This window comes from Eupeodes corollae, chromosome 1, assembly GCF_945859685.1.
Source record: "Eupeodes corollae chromosome 1, idEupCoro1.1, whole genome shotgun sequence".
Lineage (NCBI taxonomy): Eukaryota > Metazoa > Arthropoda > Insecta > Diptera > Syrphidae > Eupeodes > Eupeodes corollae.
The window spans coordinates 78592685-78612814 of record NC_079147.1 but is presented as its reverse complement, the minus strand read 5'-3'; the positions used below and the strand labels follow the sequence as shown (position 1 = coordinate 78612814).

General features: G+C 37.7%; 2 protein-coding genes across 2 annotated transcripts; one reads left to right on the top strand and one right to left on the bottom strand.

Moving 5' to 3' along the window:
• Positions 1-509: 509 nt before the first annotated feature.
• Positions 510-2427, top strand: LOC129940807 (membrane metallo-endopeptidase-like 1). Its single transcript, XM_056049304.1, has one exon. It carries the CDS (start codon positions 537-539, stop codon positions 2406-2408), a length of 1872 nt encoding a protein of 623 aa, XP_055905279.1. The 5' UTR covers positions 510-536; the 3' UTR covers positions 2409-2427.
• A 13456-nt stretch (positions 2428-15883) lies between these two features.
• LOC129942076 (neprilysin-2-like) lies at positions 15884-17903 on the bottom strand. Its single transcript, XM_056050878.1, has one exon. The coding sequence runs from the start codon at positions 17801-17803 to the stop codon at positions 15920-15922; it is 1884 nt and encodes a 627-aa protein (XP_055906853.1). The 5' UTR covers positions 17804-17903; the 3' UTR covers positions 15884-15919.
• Positions 17904-20130: the final 2227 nt, after the last annotated feature.

Below are 20130 nucleotides of genomic sequence, written 5' to 3'. Positions count from 1 at the left end.
TTTTCTAAAAGAATTATAATACGAAGAAATAAATAGATTTTGTTTTGTATAATAAATGACAAATAATATAGGGTTTTTCAATAAGAGCTTTTATTTAGCATATTTTGCTATATGTTCAAGTGTCACTTTTTAATTGTCATCTTTTGACATTTGACAAGTAAAAACTACGTCATTTATTAAACAAACGCTTTAAATACTCATTAAAATTCTTAACATTTACACCATAAAATGAACCTCGCGAAAGATAAGATCTATTTCAAAGCAGTACAATCGATTCGATCGGAATTCGGGAAACAAAATTTAAGGAAAAAGTATGGTTCAGCATCTGCACCCGAAGTCGTTTCTGCCACTTGACTAAATGAAATAAACTTTAATTGATATATACTAGATTGATACCTCTCATTGGAAACCCCTATCAAGAATTTACTTTTGAATTTGTGTTGAAATGTATGCACAGTAAGTTCTTCAGTTGAAAAACGCATTCAATAGTATTATTTTAAGCTCGACGATCAGTCATAAACTTCAAGAACCGCGTAATGTACTCAGTTTTGTTGGTTACCTTACTTTTACTTAGTAATTTCCTTTATCCACTCGAAGCTGTTATCGAAGAATATTTGAATCCAGCAGTAAATCCATGTGAAGACTTTTATCAATACGCCTGTGGCAATTGGAATGCAGTTAATCCGAATGTGAACTCCAGTGATACGCTTAGCCTCCTCGATGCCAGCATTAATGACAAAGTTAGGAAACTTCTGGAATCCGATGACCAGCACCAGGAGCACCCGGGAATTCTGGAGAAAGTCCAGACATTTTATAAGTCTTGCAAGAGTTTAAAGGTTAACGATATGAGCTTGTTCTTGGATATTGTGAAACCTAAGAGCGGTTGGGCTGTTTCCAGTTCTTGGGATGAATCTAAATTTGACTGGGTTTCAGCTATCGCTGAATTGAAAAAATACGGTGCTAATATATTTCTGAAGCAGGCTATTATACCACGCTGGAATAACTCAAATTTGAGTATAATTTATCTGGACACAGTCAAGTTCCAGCCTAGCTCGAAGGAGTCCCTACAATCAATTCTTCAGAGAGCTTCACTCAACACTTCCCTGGCCGATGAATTCACTTTGTTCGAAAAGGAGCTTTCTCCGATTTTTCCAAATCCTTATGCATACGACTATGACGATAATACGCTAGAACGTTCGTTTGATTATGTTGAAAAACGTGTGCCCCAGATAAATTGGCAGAAGTATTTTTCAACAATTTTTGGACAAGAACTCGACCTCAACACACCGATGATGGTTGACCACCTTGATGTAATGAGTAAACTGGTTCAGCATTTGCAGACAACTCCACCCAGAACATTGTCCAATTACATAATGATCAAATTCCTTCAGTTCCTTGACGAATACAGCATCGAGTACATTAATCCCGTCGAGTGTGTACGGGTAGTTCATCAAGCAATGCCTCTGGCAGTGGACCACATTATCGAGAATCACTTTTACGATCACGAACACGATCAGGTAGTACTAGACCTACTCAATTATTTGAAGATCGAGTTTTTAGCTGAAGTCTCGAAGCTTTATGAAAGTCAGAAGGACGTGCTATTGTTCATCTACACCAAGGTATCTGTTATGGATGTCCAAATCGGCAACTCCGATAGGAATATGACTCTTGATGCTGTGGCGCAATATTATCAAAGTCTTGAAATCAAGGAAGACAATTTTTATTCAAACCTTCTAAGGGCCTTTAAATTTAAGGTCAACAAGGAGCTGCAATGGCTGAGGGGTGAACCAAATGTTATTGCTTATCATTGGAGCGTGACTCCTAGTCCTTTCATTTTGCAACCAAAAAATAGAATTATTGTCCCGTTGACTCTTCTCCAGGATAGAATTTTCGGCAACGATACAGCAACCGATAAATACAGTGTTCTCGGATTCATTATTGGCCATGAACTTCTTCACGGCTTCGACTTGTATGGAATCAACTATGATTATAATGGTTCGATGGTTGAAAGTGCGTTAACATGCAATCCAAGTTATTTTGAACAAATTAAATGCGTCGATGAGTTGGAGGACGTAAGGATTGTGGAGAAAATTTCGGATATTGGTGGAATACGTTTAGCTTATGATGCCTTCCAGCGATCTTTAATCCAGAATGGAAGGAGTATTATGGATAATGGGGGAACAACAAATGCCAGGTCATTGGGACAGTCCTTTTTTATTGATTTCGCACAATTTTTCTGTGGAAAATTGGAGAATGATAAATCAACAAAGTCACAAGGTTTGGTTGTTCATGCGAGCGACGAGATGAGATTAAAATGGTCGATAGCGAATTTCGACAAATTTGGAAATTTTTTTAACTGTCCTCTGGGAAGTGCTATGAATCCAGAAAAGAAGTGTAGAGTTTGGTAGATGCTTTTTTTATATTGCATTAAATTATATTACTTTACTTTTAAATATCACGTAAAACTTTTAAAGACAATTTATTTTAGAAAAATGCCAACAGACAATTTGTTTCATTTAAATAAGAAAGAAGAGAAGTTAAGTTGATGTAACAAACACTAATTCATGAGTCAATACAGATTTCAGAAGAAAAAAAAACTGTGCCAATAAGTTTTAAAATATATGTACATAAGACGTTGTAATCCTGTCAAGAGTTTTGACAGTCTTACTGTCAAGAGTTTTGACACCCTTACTTTTATAAAACCCATAGAAGTTTGAAACGGATTTGAATAGGAGGAATAATAGATAACTGACTGTATTATAAATATATTTATAACTATTAGTTTTTTGTCAACGTTCAAGACGAAGATGGGCCTGTAATATGGAGTTCCTCAAGAATCTAAACTTTTTACGATTATGTTTAGTTATAGTTTAAAGATATTGCAGGGATCTTAAAACATTTGACGTTACAAGTTGTTGAAAAACTCCAAAACTCAGTGGCCAAACAAAAAAACTAAAACGATGAAAGCACCATTTAAATTTCTTCATATCAAGCAATTTTTAGAGATGGAAAATATACCTACTTTAGTATTTTACCGATTTGTAAGGAAAACAAAATACATTGAACATTTTTTCTTAAATTATAGTAAACTTATCATTTTGTAATGAGATTAAATAAAGCTCGTTTAAAACCTTTGTTTAATTTGTTTTTAAAAAAGTCCCTAATTCAAACCGATCTAAATTCAACTTGAAGTTTTGATTCTTCATATAAACGGGTTGATGGAAACGACGTTGCTATATATAAGACCCTTATCATCCCCGTCCTTCTATACGGTGCAGAAGCATGGACCATGACAAAAGCGGATGAAAGCACCTTGGGTCGCTTCGAGAGAAAAGTTCTTCGTGTGATCTACGGCCCCGTATGCATCGAAGAGGAGTGGAGGAGAAGATGGAACGACGAGCTGTACTGGCTGTACAGCGACGTAGACTTAGCCAGAAGGGTAAAAGTCCAACGACTAAGATGGCTGGGTCACGTAGAGTGCATGGAAACCAATGCTCCGGCCCGGAAAGTCTTCGAATCCGCACCCACAGGACAGCGCAGTAGAGGAAGACTGCGGATCAGGTGGCGCGCACAAGTGGAAGGTGACCTCACCCAACTTAGAGTGCGAAACTGGATACATCTAGCTAGGGACCGAGCTAGATAGAGAAGTTTGTTGGGTGAGGCCCTAGTTCACACAGGACTGTAGCGCCACCTTAAGTAAGTAAGTAAGTAAGGAAACGTCAATCTCTTTATTTTATTAATTTTAAAAATTATGTATCCTGCAACACTCTCTGAGTCAAAAGTTTGCCAAACTAATTTGAGAGTTTTGATGCGATTAAATTTTATAGTGGCATGTGATAGCTCTTACTTACTTAAGGTGGCGCTACAGTCCGTGGACCAGAACCCTAACCAACATGCGTCTCCAGTCAGTTCGGTCCCTAGCTAGCTGTGTGCAGTTTCACACGCCAAGTTGGTTGAGGTCCACTCCCACCTACGCCGCCTTAGTCGGCCTTCTTCTACTGTGCCGTTCCTCGGAATTGGATTCGAAAGGCTTCTGCACTGGACCGTTGATGTCTACATTACCCAACCATTTAAGCCGTTGCAGTTTTATTCTTTCAACTAGTTCAATGTCATTGGCAGCCTTTACAGCTCGTCGTTGTTTCTTCTCCTCCACTCTGCATCTATGCAGACGGGCCCAAAAACCACCCAACAAATTTTTCTCTCAAAGCATCCTAAGACGCTCTCATCTTTCTTTGGCAGAGTCCAGGGCTCAGTGCCTTAAAGTAGAGCCGGCATGATGTCTTATAGATGGCGATTTTAGGCGCTCGAGAGAGGACTTTTCTACTCAATTGTGTTTTAAGTCCAAAGAAGCAGCGATTTGCAAGAGTTATTCTTCGTTTGATTTCAGAGCTGGTATTGTTGTCTGAAGTGCCTAGGTAAACAAACATCATGGTGACGTTTTCTCCAAGACGTCGTCGTTCAATGTCCTTTTTTGATTACAGCATAGACTTGGTCGTGCCCTCATTGCCTACTAAACCATATTCTCCGGTTCCGTCGCGATGCTCAAAAACGCTTTACCGACATCACTATTTGATCTTCCAATGATTGAACGGACCTTTGGAAGATTGTGCCTCTAGAGTTGACGGTTTAGTTTTCCACAATTCTTTCCAGAGCGATCTAAGACTATCTTGACATAAAACGGATAAATTTGACAGAGATGATAAAACATTGCTCTGTAAAGCTCTTCCCTATAATTGCTGTCATACGTGACCTCAAAATCAATAGAGAGATGTTGGGTATCGATTTGAAGCTATTGGTTTTTTTTCCAAGATCTGCCGCAATTTGGTCAATTTCGAGTTGGATACTTTATCTTAGATAGATGGATTTCAAGACAAGTTGGATAGCTAAATTAAAAAAGCAGTAAAAAAAAACAAGCAAACATTTCTAAAATCCAAAACTGTTTTGAAACAAAATTTTGTTGCGTATAATTTTAATAAATTACCAGATTCTTACCAAAGAAGATACAAATTAGAACTCAATGTTCTGAATATCGTGTTCCGTCAGATTGCAACATATACCAAGAATTCTTGAATACTTTTGGTTTCCTTTTTTGACATTCTAGCTGTTTTGGATCCGCTGTTCTTTTACAAGTAAAACACTTATAAAAAGTTATCGGCATACCCTTTCTGTCTGAGATTAAACGCAGTCATTAAATGAAGCAACAACCAGGCGTTCGGTCACGCCAACTTTGACAAATCGTATAGACACAAGGGACTCTTATAAGGCAACCTGAAATGTTACTTAAGGCGTCAGATAGTAGACATCAGAAGCCCGACCGATCAGATCTATTTTCTCTTCAGGTGACGCTTTGACATGTTGTTTCTTTTATTTTAGAATTTATGTGGAGCATAACTTCTGTTGTTCATTTATAGAAATAAAATTAAAAGAAATAAATAAATAAATCAAAAAAATTTGAGTAAACTTAATTTAACTTTCTTTGTAACGCCTTAGGTTTAAAGCTGCTATAAGTTTTTCAACTTCTTAGGTTGCGTTTTATGAAACGTGATATCGTAAATTATGGTAAAGTCGGTAAGAACCTTGTCAAAAATCCGGCTGACCTAACACGTGGTTGTGGTTTAGCCAATATACTCATATGTACGATGTCGCATCGCGTCATTGTGGCTTCTTTGCAGTCATTTATTTTGACACATTATTATTTGGTCTTTAACATTCTCTTTAATTTTGAAGATAAATACATACATTTTATGAATGTTTCCATTCTTTTGACCAACAGCGTTTTGTGTTTGCTGTCCCCAAGTCTGAACCCCATCGTCAAGATATTATGACAGTTCGTTTTCTTATTCAGGCCTGAACAGAGTATGAACTGTCAAACACAAAATTTTGTTGTCATTAAGTATTCAAGTGGAAGTTAAGAATATTTTTTGATTTCCAGAGTATGAGGACAGTATTTTTATAATTCGATTTCTTAGGGAGTTTTTACTGTAAAATTCAAAAAGGATATCTTTAACTCCTCCTGGAGCATAGGGCAGCAACAAGATCCTCCACCTATCCCGATTCACCGCAACTGAACTCAGCTGTGGCAACGATTGAATACCTTGAGACCGAGCCTTCTTCAAAATAGATGACCACCAAGTTGTCTTTGGTCTTCCAACGCGTCTATTACCCTGGTTAATCCAATTCCAGGTCCGTTCCGTCATCGAGAGCTATAATAATAATAAAAAAAAACTTCCCAGATAATTAAACTGCTCGACCTCCTCTATGGTTCCCTGCCTTAGAATAACTTGTGTGCTTTGGCCCGTGGTCATTACTTTGGTCTTATTTGTGTAAATCCTTACGCCAGCCATCTCTCCATTCAATTGCAGTGAATGACTTATCTGATTTAAGCCTGCCGTGTTGTTTGCCATAAGACATATATCGTCAGCATAATCTATGTGGCTAAGCTTGTTAAACATACTCCATTGGATACCAATCGCCAGCAAAAACAGAATTGGTGACAAGACATCACCTTGTCTCACTCCTTGACGCACATTGAAGGGGTCGTAAAGCTGTCCATTGTGCAACACAAATCACCGTGCGTTGTTGTACGATTCTTTAATAACAGCGACAATTTTCTCAGGGATTCCTAGCGCAATAAGTAATCTCCAGATGCATTTACGATTGACCCGATCAAACGCCTTCTCAAAATCTAAAAAAACGGACAGAACTGTGATACCGCTCCAGTTATTACAGTTTTTGAGGTTTCCTTTCTTTGGTAACTTTACAATAACTCCAGTCCCTTGGGTAAGTTTCACTCTCCCAGACAGCCTGCACGACTTTAAGCAAAATACGGGAAGCTGCCTCAGGGTCTGCTTTTAGGAATTCTGCAGGAATACCATCAAGTCCAGCTGCTTTGTTTTTCTTCAGAAGATGTTTCACATTACTTATCTCTGCACTTGTTGGGGGACTGGGGTCAATACCCCTAGAAGATCTGCGCATGTTTATCAATTGTGGATTCAATTCTGCATTGTGGTCATCATTTAACAGCGCACAAAAGTGCTCCTTTCATCTGTGTAGCTGATCTTCTATCGTCACAAAAAGGTTGCCGTTCGAATCTAACACGGGATGGTAAGTGTTAGTGCTACTGCGCTGTCCGAAAATGTCCTTAGTGATTGTATACAGCACCCTTGCGTCCCTTCTTCTTGCAGCATGTTTTGTTGAATCTTGGTCTCCTTGCAATACCCTCTGAGCGACGATGTACAGGAGCTGTTCGTTAGCGAATCAAACCCAGTAGCAAGTGATAGTCACTACCTGAATCAGCCTTTCTTTCGTTACGAACATCGCAAAGTGACTTCCTCCATTTCTGCTGTATAATGAAGTGATCGATATGATTTTTGGTTCGACCATCAGGAGATTCCCCGGTGATTTTGTGGCAGGCCTTGTGCGGAAATAAAGGACCCCAATCACAAGCTGACGAGCGTTGCAGAAGTCGACAAGCTAAGGTCGACGTTACGTTGACCTTAGCAATGCTTACCCATAACTTGTTCGAGGCCTACGTTATTAACCAATTTTGAAGGATTTTTAATCTTGTTCCTGATTCATTATTGATAGCGTCACGATTGCCATTATTGTATGAAAGATGCAGCACCCCCAAATCCGATGTGCGGTTTACTACAGACGGAGTGACTATTGAAGGATTTGCCCTGACCAGCAACGCTGGTTTGTTTATGTATACCGGCAGCTATTAGGTCCCCTTGTGCGTTAGCGTTACCCGCTCTCTACCACGAGGAGCTGCACATAGGGGTTTTTCTTTCATTGAACCTAGGACAACCGAGGTGGCGTTTCCTAGCGCTCACCAGTAGTTTTAGAGAGGGCAAATCACAGTCTAAGTAGCTTTACGGGACAAGCCGCTGTTTTTGACAACGGTCAAACATACGCTTAGAGATCATAGACTATTTGGATGAGTTGAAGTTCGAAACCACTTATTCGACCACAAAACAAGGTTTGTTTTTTTTTTTGACAGAAGGAAATCTTCAAAAGACACTTGGCAGTATTCGACACCAAGTAGTGTGGGACTCTTAACCACTAAAACCAGGACCAATCTTGAAGGATCGACTTCCGATTTTTCTTTCTTAATTTTGTACAATCAACTTGGAGGAAGTTTAAACTTTTAATACTTTCCCATATTTTTTAGACCATAAGCTCATGAGGCTTGGTTCTTCTCAATCTCCGAACATGGTTTCTTATATTCAAGACGGAATAAGTATGACTTTGCAGTCTCTGGTTGTGCGATACAGCGTATTTTTTAACAACTTCTGTATAACCATTTCTATTTGTAAGTCACGATGTAGATCGGTGTTTCTTATGTACCAAGGTGCATTAACTATTTTTGGATGATTTCGGTATTTGTTTTCTTTGTACATTGGATTCCATAGGTCCAAACAGGCTTAAGTACTTGATTATTCAGCATTTTTTTGTTTTGAATTGATAAATCAGAGTTGTTACCAAGCAACCAGTACATTTTTCTATATTTCAAGTTTAGTTCTTCTCTTTTCTTTTTGATGTGCTCTTTCCACTTAAGCTTTGCATCCAAAGTCATTCCAAGGTATTTGGCCGTATTGGCGGAAGGTACAGCTTGATTATTAATGATTATTGCAATATTATTTATCTTTTTATTTGTAAAGTTTATGTGAAGATTTTGTTTCATTGAGTTTGATACGTCATTTTTCGATATAAGCTCTCACTGTGTCGACGGCATTTTGTAGTTTTACTTCTTCCTTAGAGACACATTTGTCGGGTACCAAAATTGCGGTATCATCTGCAAAAGTAGCCATTATGGTGTGATTACCAACTGGAATATCCCTTGTGTATAGTAAATACAGGGTAGGACCTAGGACACTTCATTGTGGTACACCGGCTTCTATTTTCTTCAATTCCGAGTATTCTTGATCGTACCCTACTCTAAACAATCGGTCTGAGATGTACGATTTTAATATTTCGAAGTATTGCCTGGGAAGATCCCTTTGCAGTTTGTACTCAAGTCCCTCAAGCCAAACCTTGTCAAAAGCTTGAGCAACATCTAAGAAAATAGCTGAACATACTTGTTTTTCTTCTTATGCTTTTTCTATTACATCCGATATTCTATGAACTTGGTCTATCGTGGAATGTTTATTTCTAAAGTCAAGCTGATGGTTTGGGATTAACCAACTTTCTTCTATGATTTTGTTAAGTCTCTTCAGAAGCAGTTTTTCAAAAACTTTTGCCATAATTGGTATAAGGGATATTGGTCTGTAAGCCGTCACTTCTGTAGGTGGTTTACCTTGCTTTGGTATGACAATTACTTCAGCAATTTTCCAATGGTGCGGGACATACCGGTGCTTAAGGCATGCATTTATTATATATTGGAGTTTTATGAAGGTTTACAATGGCATTTCTTTCATAACCTGAGGGGTGATTAGATCGTAACCTGGTGATTTTTTATTTGGTAGTTGATGTAAACACATACTTTTTATTTCTTTAAGTCTTACAATTGGTATTTCACTTTCATCTATCTTATCAAAAAACTGCAAGTTATTTTCATCCGCGTTTGATGAGTATGGCTTGAAAACATTGGCAAGATTTTCAGCAAAAAGGTTAGTTTTTTCTTTCGGGTTACCGATCCATTTCCCATCTTGAGATTTCAACGAGTTTTGTAACTGCGGTCTTTTCAGGCGCTTGGCTGCTTTCCATAGCAAACATTTTTGAATTTGTAATTTTGTTTTTTAAAATTGTTGCTTATACGGTTAAAAGTTGTTTTATCAACTGGAAATCTACTATTTTGCCATTTTCTTCGAACTCTTCTTTTCTCTATTATCAACTCACTTATCTCTAAAGGATATTTTATTTCATTTTGTCTTCTATTAGAAAATGTTGAAGTACTTTCTTCAGGGGCCTGTTGCACATCATCAATAAATTGCTCCACTTTATGATCAATTTGCTCGATTGTATCCATGGGAGATCTTAAATTTATAAAACTTAAAAGTCTTTCTCTTAAATCATTCCAGTTTGTTTTCTTATTTACAAGCTTTGTAAATACTTACTTTTTTCTAGTACTTCCGATTCACTTAGTGATAGAATCACTGGAGTATGATCTAATGACAGGTCATAATTACCTTCGACATTAATGTGATTTCGTTTGATTTCTTTGGCTCCGAAAAAGTCAATAAGGTCTGGTATTTTGTTAGTATCGGAAGGCCAGTAAGTTGGCGACCTGGAGGAATAGAATTCGCAATTGCATTTACGGCCTGCTTGGAAAAGTCTTCTGCCTTTTGTTGATATAATTCTTGAACACCAATGGGTGTGTTTCGCATTGAAGTCTCCGCCAACAAGAAAGTTATGCCCAAGGATATTAAATAGATCTGTATAGTCATCTTCTGTCGGGGTGCGCCTTGGTGGGCAGTATATAGCTGCTATCTTAAACTCTTTATTTTTCATACTAATACTAATAGTTGTTACTTGCATATTTTCACTAGTAAGCTTGGCTACTTCATAATGTTTTAAGCTTTCTTTTATAAGAATCGCCGATCCACCTCTTGAATTGTCAACTGGATGGGGAGCGTGGTAACGTAAATAGTTTTCTATTACATTATCTAGACTTAGCCCATTGGAGAAATGAGTTTCGGACACCAGGCAAATATCGATATGTTCTAGATCTAAAAAGATTTTTAATTCGGATGAATGTTGTATAAGACCGTTTGCATTCCATGTAGCGATTTTAAATGTTCTGTCCATCATCCATCAAAACAAGGTGAAACGGTTAGAGATGGCCAAAAAGCTTAGAGACTGGATGATAAATTCAAGTTCGAGATATTTAACACAAAACGAAGAGTTTTTGTTCGAAGCAGTGCTAAATAAAAGAAGCTTCCCGACTGTATGGCTCCTTCCGTGATGGTATTCGGATGTTTGTCTTTAAGTGCACTGGGATTTTTGACTCGCGTAATTGGAAAACTGAACAAGGAGGCGTACAATACAAAACAATGGTGTGATTTTTGGATTAAGATTAATAGGAAAAAGATTTGTATTTCAACAGGGCAATGGCCCTGAACGATGAAAAAGACGATTAAATTTTTCAAGTCATGACATGGCCACCGCAATCAGCGGATAGTAATCCTATAGAGTTATCGAGGGAGGAGTTGGATAGAAGGGTCCGAGAGCATTGCCCTTTTATGGGTATAAAAAATAGTAGACAATTTCTATTTAGTAAAATGTTAAGCCCTCAACAATAGTTTGTTTAAAATTTTGGGTCAATGATTCTGGCTAACGGTTAGACCTATATTTTCGGTTCCCAAAAAATTAAACTAGTTTGCATTAAGAGAATAATGATTATTTTAAAAATAGCTCTAAATTACAATTACCATAAATATAAAAATGAATACTTAGTAAGTTTCTTCACATATTCTCTTGCAAATTGCTTGTTCAAAATATACGTCTTATTGCACCATCAACACAATGACCTTGTCACTATTTATTTACCATAATTTTATAATTTATCTTCAAAATTAAAATTCTATACCAGCAATGCTCATAAACTTGAATGTAATTCTATAGACTTACAACTTTTTATATGGTTTTGAATGAAGAGATGGTTTTTATGGTAGAATATACATGCGTATGATTGTTAAGATGTCTTAAATCAAAATATCATGGAAAGTCCGTCTTTTGAGTATACCATAGACGGTTACTCGCCGCCGTACGAGCCGCACCGGCAGCGCCGTTTTGTATCTACCTTTTTTATTTATTGTTGATTTATTTTTGATTCAATTATGTAGGCATACCTGACTGAGTTGAATTTAATGTGTTTTTAAATAAATTGACTAACTTAAGGCGCAACTAGCGTGTTCACAATTCAATGTGAGTAAAAGTAATTCAGACTTTTGTCTGCTGAAAAAGTGAGGGACAGCGTATATAGGACTGCAAACAACTTGGTGGCAATGGGTGCTTTAAGGATTGATTGTTCAGTTGACGCCCCATTGGCGTAGAACATCTCATTTTATTTGTTCACCACAAACCATGAGAATGTCATTGGCGGGCTGGCCGTAATGAAAAATGGATCTTTAAGTGATTCTATTATTAGATAAACCAAAATCGCGCAATGACACCTATTTGTTGGGAATTGTTGGCAATTTACATGCACAGTGCATTCCAACTGTCAAGTTAGCAAAATAGAACTCCCAACACGATCGATCTGGTGAAATAAATCCATTTCGAGAATGTTTATCCAAGCATCCGTCCGTCAATCCATCATCTTGGTTTTCATCACATGCGTGCTGTTCTGTGCGATCGTCTTCATCGGCGACAGCTAGAGCAACGCAGCGTATAAAAGTCGTCTTGCGTTGGGGAATTTTCCAACTTGAAAATAGTGATTTGTTTTGATTTAAAGAGAGAGAAGATGCATATTTTAAAGGTTATGGTTGTGACAGTGAAATGTCTAACAAAATTTAGTTTGAAGTTTCTTGACCTCAAATAAGTGTAGTAATAAGTTTTGATTCTGACAGTTTGTAGGCTCATGAACAGTCAACTACAAGAGACAGTGTTGGATTGTTAACACGTTGGCTTGATTCTGCTTATCTATCAAAATGGAACACACATTTCTGTTAAACATTAGCGTTCAACTGTCACTTTTTATTTTAAAGCATTATAGCTTTCTGATACTCTGAATTTTGACAAAACTTCCAAAGACAAAACTGAATGCAAATTGCTGTCAAATGTCTGCGTTCCACTGTCACTTTTCATTGCATCCATATATTTGATAAAATTATATTTTCAAGCCGTAAACTAAAAAAGGATTATTACAATGCCAATAAATAAAGACATCCCTTTGAACAGTAAGTAAATACAGCCTACGGCATGGCAGGTCGTTTAGTTGGTGATAGTAGGCCAGTAATGCAACTTTCTTGCCATGTCGGAGTTCTTGCTTTACCTCCTCGTGGTGGCGACCGGGCAATGATTTGTGTATGCCTATATACATAAGTTAGCAAAAATTGCAAGGGTGAAGTCTCCTGACTCTTCAGAATAGTTTACGGAGATTAGCACTCTTCGTAACTGAACTACAGACCGCTACAGAAACCGCAATTACGTCTCGGATAATTAATGATAGCTCGTTGACGACTTTTGGCTATTGTACCGTACCCGGACAAAGATTGGTTTCTGGATTGTGAGGACGATTCTAGTAGCTGGAAGTGAAGCTTCTCAAAATGCCAGAATCCTCCAAATAGAGAGAGAATTTATGCGGTACAGGATAGATATCTTAGGGTTAACCGAAGTGCGATAGTTGGGATCAGGCAAATACAAGTCACCGACACGTAACACTGTACTACTCTACTCTGATCATGATCAGGAAACGCTCGAGAAGCTGGAGTTGGGTTACTCCTTACAAAAACGGCAACCAGGAGCCTTATTTAATGGTGCCCTTTGGGGAAAGGCTTATCAAAGCTAGGTTTCAGAGTAGAGTACGACCCGTCACCATTATACATTGTTACGCACCAAACGGAGCTCGTGTCTGATGAAGAGAATTGATACTTTTATAGTCAACTGGGATCCGCCTACAAAAACACAACTTGCGGAGATATTATTTTGGTTATGGGAGACCTCAATGCGAAGGTTGGCAGTAACAACAACGGGCCGGGAGGTTCATTGACTTCTGCAATGCCAATAGCCTTGTGATTGGTGGCACTATGTTTGAGCTCAAATTCTGTCATAAAATTAGCTGGGTGTCGACGGAAAGACAAGCGTCTTCCAACCAAATTGACCACTTCGCGATTATTCTACGCTTTAGAAGCAGTCTCTTGGATGTACGAAACAGAAGAGGCGCCGATATGGGACTTGCCCGTGATCACCACTTAATGATAGCTACGCTAAGATTGCGCACAGCTACAGTTCGAAGATCCAAATTCAACATCGCCAGACTAAAGGACCCCACGACCCGACAACAATTTAGGAACCACCTGTCCCACTAAATGAGAACAATCAGCAGCACAGTACATGACGACATTGAACACCATTGGAATGCTGTGAAAAATATTTTTATTTTAGGTGCTGACAGAATAGTCGTTTGGAAAGCAGGAAGCAACAACACTTGGCTTTCAGAAGAATCTTGAGCAAGGATAAAAAAAGTTAAGAACTCGAATAACTGCTGCACAAGGGGAAGAAAGAAACGAGCTGGAGTCCTCGTATCGCATGAAAAAGAGAAAGGTTCATCACAGTGTGCGCCGCGACACTTTTCTTCATTTTTAAACCGAGTGTTTGCAAACAACGTGCAGCCGATACCTTCTGAAGCGCCTTACGAAACTAATCTCCTAATCCGTACCGCACCTCCCAGTAAAGATGACATCGTTGCCGCAATTAAAGCACTTAAAAACAACAAAGCGGAAGGACTTGATGGAATTCCCACACAGCTTTTACAAGCAGAGCCAACGTCATCAACCGAACTGCTTCATTCTCTTATAAAAGAACCCTGGAAAACCGAAAGCTTCCCCCATGAGTGAAAGAAAGGAATTATTGTCAAAGTGCGAAAACTGGAAAAGAATTGGCGTTCTACCTGCCGCTGCCAAAATAGTAGCAAAAGTCATCCTGGAACGCATCAGAGAACACCTTGAGGCCACACTCGATGCCGAACAAGCAGGATTTCGGGCTGGATCGCTGCGGATCATAATTGAACTATTCATCGACTTCGAGAAGGGTTTTGATAGCGTTAACAGGGAGTATATCTGGTTAGCTTTCCGGAGGAGAGGCATCTCAGAAAAACGAATTGCTATTATTAAAGTAGCTTATAATTGATCCAAGTGTCACGTTCTGCACGATGGTAGGTTATCAGATGATTTCGAAATCCGAAGCGGAGTCAGACGGGGCTGTACTCTGTCACCAATATTGTTTTTGTTGGTTATAAGCGATGTATTGTGCTCAGCTCTGTCATGTAGCGGAGGGAACAAATGGACTTTGACATCCTATTTAGAGCACTTGGATTACGCGGACGATAATTGCTTGGAGAGAGAAGCAGAAGTTGTGGGGCTGAAAATTAATTCCGGCAAAACAAAAATGATCAGCCTCGAAAACCGACCATCATCTCATATAAATATTTTCTCGCAGGCGGTGGAAAGTGGAGAGCTTTTAATATCTTAGAAGCATCGTATAAATCGAAGACAAACCCGAACAAGACGTCATCTGCCGCATCGGCAAAGCAAAAGTGGCGATCGGTATGCTGAAAATATTTAAGGAATAACTCTATTAGCTCAAGAACAAACCTACGACTGTTTCGCACAAATGTCGAATCTGTGCTTCTTTATGAGTGCAGCACTTGGAAGGTTTTTTCATCCATAACAAGAAAGCTTCAAACCTTCGTAAATAGATGTCTTCGTAACATCCAAAGGATTTTCTGGCCAAACCGTACATCATATGAGGTCGTTAATAGAGGGATAGGTCAGGAACCTATAGACTCTATAATAGAAAGGCGTAAATAGCAATGGATTGGACATAGACTTCGAAAAGGTGACGACTGCATTGCAGGCCAAGCAATGCAGTGAAATCTGCTTACATAAGAAGGAAGAAGATCGGACGACCGAGAACCACATGGCGCAGGACAGTCGAGGTGGAATCAGTGTCAATAGGCAAAAGTTGGAGGGAGATGAAACACATCTCCTCAAACCGTACACATGGCTCGTATGTGTAGTAGAAGCGCTATGCCCCTTAAGGGATTCCCAACGGACTTAACAGGTCTTAGTACCTAAGTAAGTGAACAATATTAAGTATGACGTATTGGCAACTTCCAGTAAATAAATTTGACATGTAGACCTTAGAATGTGGCGGCTGTTGGTTGTTGTTAAAAAGAGATCTTATCTCTAGTCATAAACTTAAGTTTGTAATAATAAAACTATTATTTTGAATCTTATTTTAATTTATTTCATAATAATCACCAGATTTGACATTTTTTTACAGGATTCAATGGAGAATCTTTTGAGCACGCAAATGCTTCGGCAAATTTCTCCGAATTCGAAACAACATTATTAACTCGATCTTTGTGTGAAGAATGATTAATCGCCTGATTGGATGATGAATTGGCTTGACACCAAATCTGAGCATAACTTAAAAAGAACAACTGTTTGTCGTTAAACTTTGAATCCGCTTTATATTTGGTGTCTTTCATTTTTTCGAATGCACCATACGCCAGACGCAATCCCTCGCTATCAGCTACATCCTCATTCAATGCTTTCACCTTTCCACCACTATATTGATCTACAAAACAACCTGCTCGCTTACCAAATTCAATAATCTCCTTTGGATTGACATCCATTTTGACATTTCCTCTATTGTCATAATTCTGACCATCAAAGTCTAATCCATGGACAAGTTCGTGAGCGAAAATTGAACCCAGTGATCCCATAACTTGAGCTAAGCTTGAATTTTCGTTGTACAATGGTGATCGGAGCAGACCAATCGGTATTTCCAAGGCATTTGTGCTCAACTTGAAGTAGGCATTTACTTTGAGTGGCTTGAGTGCCTTGCTGGCTAATTTATTGTACAAATTTAGTTGATAGAATTCATTGTCGGCAGCTAATTTATCAAATGCCATTCGGGCTTGTTGGAAATTTTTCTGTTCGATTTCGACTTCCGGATCAAGCTGAATAGCTACATCCGAAATACCAATGTGCAATCGTAGATCTTCCAATTTATTGATTATCTCTGCCTTTGATTTGTCAGAATACCAGTTGGTTTTGTTGATTTGATCGATAAATTCATCTTGAAGACTGTTAAAAACTTCTCTTGGACTGAAATCGTCAAATGTAAATTGTTCAAAGTCATTGGCAACGGACAGAGGCATCATTTCGTTGACTTCGTCAATGCAATCAATCCAGTTTGGGGGATCCATTTTCACTTGATAATGCTGAAGAAATTTCGCCAATTGATGGAGTGCTATTGTTTCAGGTTTTGTCTTTGCAAGCAGTTTTTCTAGTTTCTTCAAAAGTTCATGTGGGACAACAACCATTGGAACTCGATTGGCTGGTCGAATCTTTGTTCGACTTAGAAGAGTATCGAAATAGAGTTTCCAGTTTGATCCTGGAAATTGTTCAATCAATTTCTCCACTGGAATTGGATCAATCAGAACATCTTCAATGTCTCGATGTAAATTGTCTAGCTCGAATTCAAAGTCCACAACTTCTTGGGCATATTCATTAGCTTTTCGAACACGAACTCCAAAAGCCAGAAGCAAATACTTAACATAGGTCTTATACACGAATGCCTCATCACCATCAGCGGGACCCACGAAAGGCTTCTTGAGATGCGTCAAGTACAAAACATGATGATTTTGCTCTGATTCCTTCCAATTCCGCTGTACAGAAATCTTGAATAAAGTATTAACTTGATAGTGTCTAAGTTTAGCTGCAACTTCAAGCTTATCATATGACGATCCCTTGAATGTTTGATTGAGATAAGGCCACTCCGGCTCGATGGAAAGAAGAGTACTCAAGTAATTCGAAAGAATTTCCTCCTCAGGCTGCATCTTGCTGTTCAAACAAAGGTAGTAGAACTTACTTGGCGGGTGTTCATCTTGAATGTTTTTGTTGTGTAATGATCGGTAGTGCGCTTTTATTATTTTCCGATTTTCCAATCGTTGATCGTTTATAACATCTGTGGCTTCACTATTCTGAGGTGTCCACTTTCCACAGGCGTATTCATAGAAGTCTTGGCATGGATTGATCGAGGCATCAATAAATTCCTTAAAACTTCGCGTATCTTCACCAAAAGCTGAAGATAATAAAATGGATGAAATTAAAAGAAGTCTAAAGAAACTCATTGTGTCGTTTTGGTATGAATATAAAATTTTAAGAATTTGTATGCTTGATAAGAATTTTTCAGTAACATGGGAATATTTATTTGAACTGTCACAACTTCGATTAACAATAAAGACTGAGAGTTATTCTATCGATAAAGCGTTTTATAAATAAAAACATTCTCTGTAGACATTCAGCAAAGATCTATTTAAATACATGATACTGAAAGGGCACCATGGCCGTAGTCAGAAAATTTTAAACACGCAAACATTTATTTAAGTTGTTTAAGTATTAATTCTGAAGTGGAGAATTGAAAAAGTTTTTAATAATTTAAATTAAAGGAACACAATTTCATATGTTGTTGCTGGAGCCGTTGTCAACGGTTTCTTTTGAAATATGTTGTAATTTCCACACGATGAAAAAAGAAAATGGAAAATAAAAAACTTACATTTGTCAGAAATATGAAGAAATCAAAATTGGTGAAGAACTTACCATAAAACATACAAAACGTTTGAAGGAAGTGCTCCATTTAAGAAAGATGCAGTGTCGAAAGTAATCATCTTCGCCAAGTTCTGTCCAGTTTTTTGACGCTTACGCCAATCCATATTTACTTCTTTAAAACTTTTAAAAATAAAAAGACTCCTTATGTCAAGTGACTACGGCCTTGTTTAACAACATTAATATTGTTTAATAAATTATATATTGTAGACCTGATTAACTTGGTTATTCTTTTACTCAGTCTTCAGCGATCAGTGTTCTGTTTGCAATTCTCAGATTTTTATGGGGATTTCCAATTTTTTTAGAGAGAATAAATTATTGATTATTAAATATGCGTTCAATTGCATTCTTTTTTATCAGTAAAACAGTCAATGTTAAAAGATTTGTTATTTCTTATAAAGTCTTTTGGAAACGAATTTAATTCCGATAAAAATGCCTTTCAGAACAGGAGCTGCTATTTGTTTGACAGCTTTTAGGTTCTCATTTGAATCTCACAGATTGGAATTTACAAACGAAATGTTAAAGTGAAATTTGTAAGGAAGTTTTCGATTTTTAAAATTTGGTTCTCATCATTGATTTCTGTTAATATAAAATGTATAAGTTTAAAGCTACAAAGATAGAACAAACTCTTCTATATAGTGAGATTTATCAAAACGATGAGTCTTACCTTTTAGAATAAATAAAGGGTTTTTAAATCGGTGCAGGTAGATTTGGGCGCCCCGTGGTGGCCATTTTCTTTTTTGGTGATATCTGTCAAATCTTTATTCACTTGTTTGTGCCCGATGATCTTGGCAAGTAACACGATTGAACAGCACATTGAAATGATAAAACTTTATTATCAAAATGAGGTGTTTGTTGACGAAAACGTTGCGAGCGTAAAGTTCATGACCATAGACAACGCCGCGCCGTTTGTTCGCTGACTGGGCTTCAAATCGTTTGGAAGAAGACTTAATTTTTGGCCGAAAAATCATCTTCAGTGGCGAGGCGCATTTTTGGATAAATGGCTGTGTTAACAAGCAAAATTAGTGACGATACCAACCGACGCGAGGTTCACCAGGTGATAATGCATCCTCAAAAAGTTACCATTCGGTGTTGGTTTTGAGCCGTCGCGTCGGCGTAATTGGCCCGTGCTGTTTTGGAAACGACGGTCACCGTCAATAACGAGAGCTACATAACGATGATAACTTATTTCTTGTGGCCCAAATTTAAATATATGGACCTAGACTACATCTGGTTAAAGTAGGACGGCGGTGCTACGTGCCACACAGCAAACGCCACTATTGACATTTTCATCATCTACCCGTACTTATTAAAACACCTATATAAGTCAGGAATAAAATAATAAGATTCAATGAGAATTTAACATAATCTTTTTAAACACTTTTTAAAATAAACACATCTTTTTATCTGTTGACACTGGTAACCTTAGTTTGTAGCTATCAAAATTTTATTTAAATAGAAAGCAACTTGATTTATTGCTCTTCATGACATGATGAAATTGATAATTGCAATTTCTGAACAAATTCTTTGTCAATAATTAAACATTGTTTTTTAATCGTGACTGTATGGCTGTAAAAATCTATGCTCGAAAGTTGTTTATATTTTATTTTAAATTGTTGAATAGTTAATTTATTTTTTGAACTTGGAAATACTACACAAGGTTTCTCAACAACAACTGAGAAACTTGTAAAAAATAAGAGTACAAATTTGGGCTCAGTTTCAGCGATGCCACTTTACTGCAAAAGCAGTAAATCTACTGCACATTTCGCAAAATTTAAATCTGCTGTCACTAAATTCAATCTACTACACTTGGACAGCTGCCTAAAAACTTAAATGACCACTTTAAAAACCG